Source organism: Neomonachus schauinslandi, chromosome 4 (assembly GCF_002201575.2).
Source record: "Neomonachus schauinslandi chromosome 4, ASM220157v2, whole genome shotgun sequence".
Classification (NCBI taxonomy): Eukaryota; Metazoa; Chordata; class Mammalia; order Carnivora; family Phocidae; genus Neomonachus; species Neomonachus schauinslandi.
The window spans coordinates 29440415-29452591 of NC_058406.1; the positions used below are offsets into that span (position 1 = coordinate 29440415).

The 12177-nt window shown below is 51.8% G+C and overlaps 1 protein-coding gene across 1 annotated transcript in view; it reads left to right on the forward strand.

Moving 5' to 3' along the window:
• The first annotated feature begins 1121 nt into the window (after window positions 1-1121).
• MACF1 (microtubule actin crosslinking factor 1) overlaps window positions 1122-12177 on the forward strand; it is a 338451-nt gene continuing 327395 nt past the window's right edge. Inside the window, exon 1 of the mRNA XM_044914486.1 lies at window positions 1122-1341. Coding sequence (XP_044770421.1) covers window positions 1122-1341 — 220 coding nt within the window. The remainder of the gene's footprint in view (window positions 1342-12177) is intronic.

Below are 12177 nucleotides of genomic sequence, written 5' to 3' on the forward strand. Positions count from 1 at the left end.
TGTGTGGTGCCAGCCAGTTTTATATTTGCATTTCACTATGTTCACTATCCTCTAAGGTGAAATATTGTCCCCATTTTGCAGATGAGGAAACTGAGTCTCAGAGAGGTGAAGTGACTTGCCCCAGACCACACCAGTTGTAAAGTGGCCAGACCAGAGCTGATACGCAGGTCGGTCTTACTTCAAGTTCAGTACTTTTCCTAATAGACTTGCCAGAGATGGAATGGGAGAAATGTAGAATTTCTGTCTATTCTAGCCCATGCTTTGTTTCATGCCTGCCAGTGAGATCGTGCTTTAGCTTTTTGAAAATACTTCCCATCTGCTGCCCCATTTTATCCTTACAACATTCCTGGGAGGTAGGTCGAACAGGAATGTAACTGTAGATGCTGTTTATTAAGTGCTTATTAGACACCGTGCACTGTTCAGCGCTTTACCTGCAGGATCTCATTTGTGCTTTGCAAACAACCCTGTGAGGTGTAAGTGCTATCATCATCCCCATTTTATAGATGAGGATGCCGAGGCTCAGAGGTCAAATGGCTTCCCCAGGGTAGAACTTGAATCCACGTCTTACGATCTGTGGGACTTGAAAGCTCCAAATGTACCAACTAACAAGAATAGTTGTTACTAGTAATAGGAGCTTAACTTTTACAGAGTATTTTCAGATTTATTTATTTATTTATTTTGAGAACGAGAGAGTGGGGAAGGGGCAGAGGGAGAGGGAGAGGGAGAGAATCTCCAGGAGACTCCCTGCTGAGCGCAGAGCCTGACTAGGGGCTCAACCCCACAGCCCTAAGATTATGACCTGAGCCGAAACCAAGAGTTGGACGTTCAACTAACTGAGCCACCCAGGCGCCAAGTATTTTCAGACTGATAAACATCTTCACACATATTACCTCATGGGATTTCTCTCAAGCCCCATGAATTCATTTTGCTGTGTATTATCATCATCCCATTTTCTAGATGAAGAAACTGAGGTTCAGAGAGGTGAAGAGGTCAAGTCAGTGGCAGAACTAGGACTTGCTTCCCAAGTCCCAGTGTGCCTTATACGACCCCTTCGCCTGTTCACGTGCACTCCTCTCTCCCACAGCTCACCTGTCCCTGGGCTCCCAGGCCCTCCCGCGGCGATGTCTTCCTCAGACGAAGAAACGCTCAGTGAGCGGTCCTGCCGGAGCGAGCGGTCCTGCCGGAGCGAGCGGTCTTACAGGAGCGAGAGGTCAGGGAGCCTGTCCCCATGTCCCCCCGGGGACACCTTACCCTGGAACCTGCCACTGCATGAGCAGAAGAAGCGGAAGAGCCAGGACTCGGTGCTGGACCCTGCGGAGCGGGCCGTGGTCAGAGTCGCTGGTAAGAGAGGCCCGAGTGAGCGGGGTGGCGGGAGGCAAGTCGAGACCGGGCCCGTGTTCACGGGCTGGGGGGCGAGTCGTGCAGGGGGCCTCCTCGGGGCGCTCTGACAAGCCAGTTGGAATCCAACTTGGCATTACTACTGTTGGAAAGATGATGGCATAACGTCAAAGAAAACACGAGCAAGTAGAATCTGCCGCCCCTCATCCCTGTGAGCTGGCCGGAGACCTGGTTGCATTTTTGCACCTTCTCTTTGTCCCCACGCAGCACCATTCTGGATCTGACTTTTTTTTCACTTACTCTTATACCCAAACGATTCTCCACATTACACCATAGGCTTTAGAGTTACCATTTATGAAGGCTGTGTAACATTTCATGATTTTAAAAATCCTACTCATTTTCTACTTTTTTTTTTTTTACCATAATAGTGCTGCAGAGAACATCTTTATGAATAATAACACTTGACTTCTGTCGAGTTATTTCCTTGGAATAAGTCCTTGGAGAGGGCAGTTTCGCTCACTTTGCTTTCAGAAAACGTGGTACACACGTCCCCTCGGTGCCTAGCGAGGGCTGGGCTACCTGCTGCTGGGGGAGGTGCCCGCTTCTCCTTTGCAAGCAGCAGAGCGCGCAGGGCCGCGGTCAGGAGCGCGCTGGGCCGCGGTCAGGAGCGCGCTGGGCCGCGGTCAGGAGCGCGCTGGGCCGCGGTCAAGAGCGCGGGCTCCGCAGCCGGAGAGGGGAGGTGCTGGACGGCGGTCCTGTCACCGGCCGGCTGTGTGGCTCTAGGCAAGTCTCTTGTCCTGTCTGCGCCTCACTTTTCTCGGCTTGAGACTGCTTCCCGAGACTGCTTCCCGTGCGGAGCTGCCTTGAGGATGAGATAATGTATGTAAAGCTCTCAGCACGGTTTCTGGCTCAGGAAAGCGGAGTAGGTCGCGGAGTGCTCCCTCTGCTGTTTCCTCGGAGCTGCTTCCTCCGAGGGCATCCGGAGCCGCTTCCTCCGAGGGCATCCGGAGCCGCCTCCGCGGGCTGTGCTCAGCGTCAGCCGCCCGCCGCGGGGCCCGAGTGCAGAGGCAAAGCTAGACAAAGCCGGGCCAGCAGCTAGTTCAGTGACATCACCCGCTTTCATTCCATCACCAAGGCCTGTCCTGCTCCCTCTTTTGTGTCTCTCACGTAATGCCCCCCCCGGCCCGCCTCTGCTTTGTGCAAGCGCACCTGGACCTTCCAACCGGCTTCTCGCGGGTCTCCTCGTCCTCTTGCCCCTCCTCCACGTGACTCACAAGAATATTTTGTTCTAACGTGCGAACCTGATCCTGTTTGTTACTCAGCTGCTTCTAAGCCTTCTGTGGCTCTTCCTTGCCTATGGAATAGAGGCCCCTGGAATCAGGCCCCCTCTTGAGCTTCACCTTCTGCTAGCACCTTGCCACACTTAGCTGTACCTTGACCCCTAGAGCTGTGCGTCTTGCAGGCTCAGACCTCCATGCTTTAGCTTTCTTCTCTGCAGGGCACTGGGAAAATGCCGCCTCGTCTGTCCCCAATACCCCCAGCGATATCCAGAGCTCCCTCCTCCGCTCTCCTATTGATGCTTTTCCCTCCCCTGTGTTCCCTCGTACAGTATGGCAGTTATTTCCCAGGGAACCCATCACTCCCTCAGGACTGTGAGCTACGCTGGACCGTGTCTTGCTTACGTGTTTGCCCCCAGCTACTTGCATGGGGCCTTGTGCATGTTGGAGATCAACAAGCCCCGAATGACTGAAGGAGTGCAACGAGTGTTTAGGGGAGAATATGTGACCGATTGTGATCCGGGAGCAGGCAGTGGAATGCTAGGTAGGTAGAGGGTTCTGTGGGCTCAAGTCCTGAGGAGAGGGTTCTAGCAGAAGGTGAACTTCCAAAGAGGAGACCTGGCAGGCAGGCTGGAGAGTCTGCACTCCTTTTGCAGGCAATAGGAAGCCCTTGGAGAAAGATCTTTGGTCCTTCTCAAGACCTTTGGGCCTGTGGCACCAGCCAGTGCGTAGAGTTTCCCAGCTGCCTCTAGGATGCCGGGAGGGCTTTACTTGTCTCCAGCCTTGAGGGGCCCCAAACAAGGGGTCTCATTTTCCTGAAGGCGGCCTCCTTCTCCCTCCATATGCTCTCTAGCCCCATCCTCCACCACGTGGACATACTTATAGGTCCCTTTGTGATGATTTCCCCTTCCAAGCTGTTCTGAGGGGCCCCACAGGATGATTTGCCCGCTGTTTAAACTTCTAAGTCTAGAACAGAAGTGGAGTGGACTTGAGAGGGCTTCGGCCCCAGGAAACGTCCCTAAAGATGCTGCTGGGTCAACCAAGCCGAGGACGGCAGGCGCTGTGTTGTGTTTCCGCATCCATGCTGATCTTCTCTACCTCCTGATGCTGCCAAATGACAGTCTTGAGGAGGGGGCTGGGCCAGGGAGGCTGAAAATGTGGAGACTGTCATGGTTAAAAATAACTCGTGTACTGCAGTTGGGCGTGTTTCGTCAGCAGCAGAGAAGAGGCGGGATGGCTGCTTCAGGGCCTGGCTGAAATCTTGCTGTGATTTTGGAACGTGGTGGGGGCTCGACCAGGGTTATTTAAAAGGCAGCCTGGCTTCTGCAGGGACTACTTCCTGTGAGGTGCAGGAAGGGCATATCTGGGAGACCCTGGGTGCTCTGAGGCTCTCTGAAGTTACAACTTTCATTCTGGGAGGAAATGAAGTCAGTCTGGCCCTGGGAGCCAGCTGTAGCCCATGCAATTTTCTCCTCCTCGTGGGTCTGGGTGTGAAGCCAAGTGGGGCTGTCCGAATCAGTCTCACCAAATGCAGAGACCTCCCTCCTTCCCTGGACCCATTCAGTGTCCTGTGCTTGAGAGGCCTGATGGGGAAGGGGGGCGCTGCTGGTCACACATGTCAGACTGGAGAGGCGTGTCAGGGCTGAGAAACCTGCTGATCTCAGTCTACAAAGCCCAAACAGGTTCTGGGGGCTCCATGCATGCTGTAACCCGATTCTTCCCATCCTCATCCTTTCCCGCCAGTTTCCCTCTCTCTTCTTGGCCAGCCCTATTCTCAACTCCTTGAGCCTAGCCACATTACAATGGAACAATAGTCCATTAACAAGAAAGCCTGTTTCTGTTGATCAGTGTTTGGGTTTGCATAGAGATTTCACAATAACTGTGAGTTAGGTAGGACACGTGTTAGGATCTGAGGCTCAGAGGATTTAAACAACTTGCCTGTAGTCAACACTCTGGTAGAGACAGATCCTCCGACTCTGGGTACACTGCTATTTCCATTTCCTTAGGCAACGTGTGGCAACCAGGCCAGGCTGAATCTTCTGCAGGTGACAAAATAAAAAGCTGAACTGGTCTCCAGACTCACTGAGAACTCTTCTGATCACTTCTGGGAGAGGTCTCAAGATCCTGGCCTATAAAAAGGCAGAGACAGAGATCTCTGAAACTTTGCCTCTTTGAAGACCTCTGGCTCTCTGTGGTTGGTGACCAGCTTTAGGGATATCCTTACTCATCCATCGGTGGGGGGCAACAAGGAATGGGAGGGGCTGGGGAAGATACTCTAGCAAGAAGCACAACCCCACAGGAGAGGAAAGAAGATTGTATCTTGAGGCTTGTGGAGAGCCCCCCCCCCCCCAGCCCTGGGAAAAGCTGGGCATAGGACAGAGTGTCACGCGGTTACACACTGTACAATTCTAGGGGGCACCATTCCTACTTTTTGTCATTGTGGATTTGTATATTTATTATGACAAATTTCCTGCAGATGGCAGTGAAGTGTCTGGAAGAAGGGATCCCCTTTGGGCTGGGGCTGGGCTGCATGCCGGAGGAATTCACCACCCACCTATATCAGTCAGGTATTCATCCATCACATCTTCAGGACCCTCCCTGTTCTTAGCATTGATATTCAAAGATGGCTGAAGTGCTCGCTTCGGCAGCACATATACTAAAATCAGAGATGGCTGGAGATGTGGTCCCTTCTTCACGGAGCTCGGTCTGGTTGAGAGGATAGCAGGGAAAAAATAATTACATTGCTGCGTGCATTGTGAAAGAGGGGGAGCGCAGGGCCTCAGGGATAAGGATTGGCCTCCTAATTAACCAGTAGAAAGCATCCATCGGATTTGTTCTTGGGGGCCCCTCAGCAGGTGCTGGTGAAATCATCATCTCCAATATCTGCTCCAGTGTGGCCTCCCCCAGGAAGGCTTCCCTGATCCCTCTAGTCAGACAGCAATTGTATCTCTGCCCAGCCCTTGTTTCAGTTGACCTTCTTTTAGAGTTCATTGTTTCTGCCACCAGATCTAGAGACAGGAGTCCCCATCTTACCCTGCCTGCTGTTGCCCCAGGATCTCACTCTGAGAGCATGGGCTTATTAGAATCTAGAAGCCCAGTGGGAGCTGTGAGATGCAGCTCTGATGCTGGTTTGCCCTGCTATCAGAGCTCAGCTCAGCTCGGCTGCTGGAGTCTCTCAAGGGCTTGCCTTTGGGGCGACAGCCTTTGAGAGCACATGCCTGGTCAGAGGAAGGGGCCGCACCTCTGCGCCCATGCATCTCTCCTCTGGGATGGAAGCTCTGAGAAGGAGCCTTTTTGCTTGTTCATTCATTCATGGAGACAAGTGGACCTGGAGTCAGAAAACTCGGGCGAATGACTTCACTTCTTGGAGCCTCAGAGTCCTTAGCTGTAAAAGGGAAATGATGGCATCTGCGTTGAATGGTCATTGGAGGAGAGTCGGAACGCGTTAGACGACACGGGTTAACATGCCTGTTCCTGCACTTAGCGTGTCATTCCTTGTAAGTTCTCTGGGCCACTAGAAGAGGCAGTGGAGTCTCCAGGAAGGCAGCAGTTTCCCAGATGAGCAAGGGAGGAGCTTCAGGCCTCTTAATTCCGTCCCTTTCTTTTGTTCACACTAGGGCTTGGTCAGAGGGCAGGTGGAAATGGTTTTTTCTTGGCCACGCCATGTTGGGAAGAAAGGGATGCAGGGGTGGGAAAGGAAGCCTTAAACACCGATTCCACTGGGAACCCTTATTCCAGAGCCACCAGTCTTGCTTGCGCCAGGCTCTTTGACCTTTGCACCGAAGGAGCCTCCTCTTCCTTGCTAGCTTCTTCCTGGCAGTACCCTCAGGAGTCCCTGATCCTGTCCTGGAGCCTGGTTTCAGTAGCAGGAGAGAGCAGCAGGAGAGTCCCATGAAAGTGGGGCAGAATGAATTGTAGCTACACACCATCAGCTCAGCCCCAGCCCTCTGAAAGTGAATCTGGGTCACAGTAGCTGCAGGGATGGAAAGTGACCACGTGGGCAGAATTTTGTGCAGGCAGCTGAAAAGACAGCCCAACTGTCTTTTCTCTGAGGCTCAGGGTCTTTGTGGGACCCCAGCTGGTGAAGGAAGGTGGTTGCCACATTGCAAGGTGTCAGCTTTGTGCTGTTGGTTTCCCATCATGCCTTTCTAGTGACTTCCCAGGTGACACGGAGACAGGTTTGGAATGGCAGTTTGACTCATGCTTTTCTGTTCTGGAGCAGCTAAGGACTGAGGTTAGGAATGCGGAGGAAGGACTGGTTCATCTGGGGGCTGCGGAAGGCTGTCATTTCTCAGTCCCACGGGGTTAGAGATGACATGGCACCAGAGGAGCAGACCAAGCCGCGAATCTAGGGCGGCACTTTCTTTTGTTCCAGCAGCCTGCCCCCTGGGAGGAGGTCTGTGAACATATCTGGGGGGAGTATTAATAACCCACCATCGCCAAAGTGCTATCCTGAGTCCGGCCAGTTGCTGCGGCTAGGACCTGCCATGATTTGGCCCTGGGTCTGCCTGTTGCCACCTGTCAGCTAGAAGTGGGCCAGCTTCCTGGCCCTGCCTTGACGCTCCTGCAGGAGCAGAACTGGTGCACCTGGCTGCAATCTCTGCCTGGACTTAGGGTGCTGCTGCAGAGACGGCCTGGCAGCCCCTGGAACCTGAAAACTGATGATGGGTGGATGTTTCTGTCCTCAGCTGTGTCTCACCCCTACCCCAAGAAGATACCTGGCTTTTGCTTTGTGTCTAGGGGAAGGTTCTGCCTGGAGCCTCAGGGGGTGTGTCTCTGGGCATGCCTTTCCCTCTGCATTCCCTCCTTACTCGTCTCCTCCCTCCCGTGCTCGTTCTTCCATTCATTCACTCAAGGGCATGGCTTTGGGAGTCAGCTGGAGTCCCAGTTCCAGTTCCATCACTTGCCAGTTGGGTGAGCCTGGGAAATTACTAACTTCACTGAGCCTCACTTTCTCATGGTTAAAATGGGGGAGCAAGAGTGCCACCGTGGGTGGGAGTCTTGTGGGGTGGGTTAAATGAGATAGTGGGAGTGAGGTGCTTGGCTCAATGCCTGCTATGTAATCAGCACTAGATACACATTAACCATTCTCATGAATATTACTCATTTGCTCATAAACTTGTTTGCTAATTCATGCATGCATCGATTCATTCCTTTGCTTATTCATTGATCATGCACTTACTTGTTTACCACATATTTCTAGAGCTGCTTTGTGCTAGGCTCTGACTGGGCTTCAGAACCCAGGTCCCTCCTGTGCAGGCAGTTAGCATGCAGCCTGAGCTGCCACATGGCAAGCTGGAGTTATCTGGAAGTGCCGAGAGGGAAGGCTTTCCTCCTACTTCTGCCCCCTATGCTAGCTTAGCGCTATGATAGCATTTGATCTGGGCCTTGGAAAAGAAATAGGCCTTTGCCAGGACAACCTGAAGAGAAAGGGCATATCCCTGTTGCTTGTTTCTTTATTCCTGTTCCCCTCTCTTCGGCCTCAGTAGAAAGGAAAGAAGGGAAATGAAGAGAGAACAGCCGGTAGGAGTTAGGAATTAAAGAATTCAGAGGGTAGCTTGGGGATTTGAACTCTGGACTCAGTCCAGGAACTCCTAGGAGCTGATGCCAGCCAGGATCCCCTAGTAAATAATGGTTGTAAAAGCTACTGTGTACTGAGTCCAAGATGTGTGCCTATATCATTCAGTCCTCCCAGAACCCTGGGAACTAGTTGCTACTCTCTCTGCTTTACAGAAGGGAAGTGAAGGAACTTGTCTGAGGTCAGCCTCTAAGCTGCTAGTGCAGCTGGGCTTCAGCATCGCTGAATGGGTATGGCGCCCCCTGGAGCACCCCACGTGCAGTGTGCCCTTGGAGTTCATTGCTGTAGCTCAAGTGGGCCTAACTCCAAATTCCCCACATTCTTCAGAACATTTCAAACATATACTAAAGTTGTGGGAATAGTATAGTGAATCCCCATCACCCAGATTCAAGAATGATCGATTCATGGCCAGTCTTATTTCACTCACGCACTTCACTTCTGCCTCCCCAGTTACAGAGATGGAAGTTCCAGTAATCACATACTCTCACCTCCTCACATTTAAACTATCATACTGCCTTACCCCCCGTAGTCAATATATTGGTTTATCTGCTCAGTAGTCATATCTGAGCTGGAACCGTCCCACTCAACCCATTTCCCAGAGGCATCATGCGGGATTCTGACTTCTGAACGCCAGGGCCCCGGGTGTCATGTGTCCCTTCCAGTGTTGCTTATCTGATCCTCTGGCCCTTTCCAGCTTGCGGTTCATGCCCTACTCCCAGAACACGCAGAGCTAGGCTCAAGCATTCCTGGCTCTGTGTCTGGAAATTTGATTTCTGAGGATGGTGTCTGTCTGTTTTGCCTAAACCACTTCAAACCTATGGACCCTGGGTTTGAATCAGGACGCTGCCAGTGTAATTAAGGAAGTCCCCTGAAAATGGATTTCGAGGATTCAGTCTTTTTTTTTTTTTTAAGATTTTATTTATTTATTTGAGACAGAATGAGAGAGAGAGAGAGCACATGAGAGGGGGGAGGGTCAGAGGGAGAAGCAGGCTCCCCGCCGAGCAGGGAGCCCGATGTGGGACTCGATGTGGGACTCGATCCTGGGACTCCAGGATCATGACCTGAGCCGAAGGCAGTCGCTTAACCGACTGAGCCACCCAGGCGCCCCGAGGATTCAGTCTTAAGAGACTGAACTTGAGATGCAATAGGATTGAAGTCTTTAAAATCACAAAGGGAAGGAATTCTGGTCTTGTGAGAGGGGCCTGCGTCCCAGGCCTGCCCTGACACTGGTGAGCTGTTCCACATGAGCAGCCACCACTCTCTGGGGCTTCTTTTGGGATCTGTGCTCAGCTTCCAGGCTGCCTGTCACTGCCCCTTTAGAGCTTTCTGTCCTGAGGTAGTATTGGATGAGGAGATGTTATTTCCTTTTTTTTTTTTAAGATTTTATTTATATTTTTGAGAGAGAGAGAGAGAGCGTGCAAGCACGAGTGGGGTGAGAGGCAGAGGGAGAAGCAGGCTCTCTGCTGAGCCGGGAGCCCAGTGCGGGGCTCGATCCCGGGACTCCGGGATCGTGACCTGAGCCAAAGGCAGATGCTTAGCTGACTGAGCCACCCAGGTGCCCCAGGCGAGGTTATTTCAAGTGGAGGGGTTAGCCACAGCTCCTAATTTGGGGAACCTCCCAATTCCCCCAAAGAGCGCAGAGTGCCTACAGCCCTGTTTGGTAGGAATGAATGAGAGGTTGGATGAATAAGAAGGGAGATTGGGTGTGGTTGATTGAGTGGGGCTTGCCTTAGCCTGTTTCCTGAGAGAGAAAGAGAGAGAGAGAGAAAATGGTTATAGTCACAGAAAGCCTGGGAGACCGCAGAAGGGCCAATAGCTTTCCTAGCTCCTATTGATATGTTCCCGGTGCCAGGTTTGTGCTTAGCAGCTTACAGGCTTTATTTGACCTCATCCTTAAAACAACTTTAGGAGGCAGATATGCCACCATAGATGGAACAGAAACGCAGAGAGTCCCGTAACTTGTTCAAGGTCTCCCAGCCAGTAAGGGGCCACACCAGGGAATGCCACTAGCTCTGCCTAGGGCAACCCACTGCCTCCCCCATTACAGGGAAGGGTAGTTTAATAATAGCTAACATCTGCGCAGCACTTCAAGGTTCACAGAGTGCCTTAACTCCCATTATCTCCACTGTGCCTCAGGAAGCCCCGGGCGGGTGAGGCATTCCACGCCCCTTTGGGACAGCTGCCTATCAGGGGTCCAGCTTCTGCTCATTTCGCCCAGTAAGGATTGGAGGTTCTTTGGCATTGGCTCTGACAAGCCAGGGGAGAAGGCCTAGGGAGAGGCTGAGGTGGAGAGACTTGGCCAGTTGCTATGGTAACCCAGATGGCTGAGTAACCATTTTGAGGGTTGCTATGGTGACGGGCTGCCTGTGGCAGGGATCTTGTCTTCCTGGGTGGCTGGCACCATCCAGACCTCTTAAATTAGCGACGTTGCACTCTCTGAACAGAAGAGGGCAGCATGATGGTGGGCAAAGGCTTCCTACCCCATAGTGGACTGGGGAACTGGAGGCAAAGCTTAGTTAAGTGTTTCCAGGGCCTGGGAGGAAAGGAAGTTTGGGCTGGAGATGGAAAGGCTGATGGGGCTGGGCCTGGAGGCAGGTGTCCTGAGACTAGAACTGGATGATATTCTTCCAGGATCTAGGTGAAGGATAGGGCTTGGGGCAGCCCCTTCAGTGTCTGCTTCCAGCTACTACCGGGGAATGTAAAAGGCACAGGAAACAGCTTACCCCTGCAAGAAGGAACAGAGCGCGTGCGCACGCACGCACGCACCCATGCACGCACACACTACTAGCAAAGAATTTATTTATAAAGCATCCATTAACACATGTAAAATAATGCAGCAGTAGGAGCCAAGCTGAAGAAGTGCTGGGAGTAAACCTTCTAGAGGTTGGAGGAGGAGCACTAGCAGAAGGAGAAATAATCTTTCACTTTCTTCTTTCTTCTCTGCACCTGAAGCCCTTGGCCTCCGAGTGGACACTAAATTGGATTCTCAATTGTCTTGAATCACAGATCCAGCCCACATCCCCCACCCCCACATGTCTTCAGTTGAGACATCTATGCCTTCAGCAAATATTTTGTGAACATCTACTAGATGCAAAGCATTGTATTAGGTCCTAAGATGAGGGAAGATGAAAGAGATGTGTCTGCCTCAAAGAACTTCTGAACCAGGACGTTAAGGAGGCAGTGATGCAAACACCCACAATACATGTGGCTGGAGCCCCGGGAATGAGAGAAAGAAAATGTGGCTGGGATTTTGAGAAGAGTCTCTTCTATCTGGGTTGATTAAAAATAACTTCATGTCTTTTGGGGTGAGCTTTCAAGATGGGTAGGATTTCATTAGGTGAAGTTGGGGAGTAGAGGACATTCCAGGCAAAGGCTCAGAGTTTGATTATAGGGGAAGACGCCGCACACGAGGGTATCATGGGAGTTCAGCTTGTAAAGGAAAGTAGATGTCAAAATATGGAGGACTTTAGGGGCACCTGGGTGGCTCAGTTGGTTAAGCGACTGCCTTCGGCTCAGGTCATGACCCCAGGGTCCTGGGATCAAGCCCCGCATCGGGCTCCCTGCTCCGCGGGAGGCCTGCTTCTCCCTCTCGCACTCCCCCTGCTTGTGTTCCCTCTCACACTGTCTCTCTCTCTCTCTCTGTCAATTAAATAAATAAATAAAATCTTAAAAAAAATATGGAGGACTTTGAATGCCAGGCACAGGTAAGGGATACTGTGAGAGACAAGCATATTCTCTTCTTAAATACTCTGGCCTTCTAGCTAGTCAGAAGCCACAGGCAGCTGAGTATTTTAGGATCATTTGGTTCACTCATTCATCCACTGAATCAAAATTTTAAACAAATATTTGATGAGTGCCCTGCAGGTGCCAGGTCATTTGCTAGATGCAGGTCGTGTGGTGAACAAGGCAGACAACAACCCCAGTCCTCAGGGAGCTAATGGTTTACTAAGGATGAAAGACATGGAACTGATAGGTTCAAGTGTG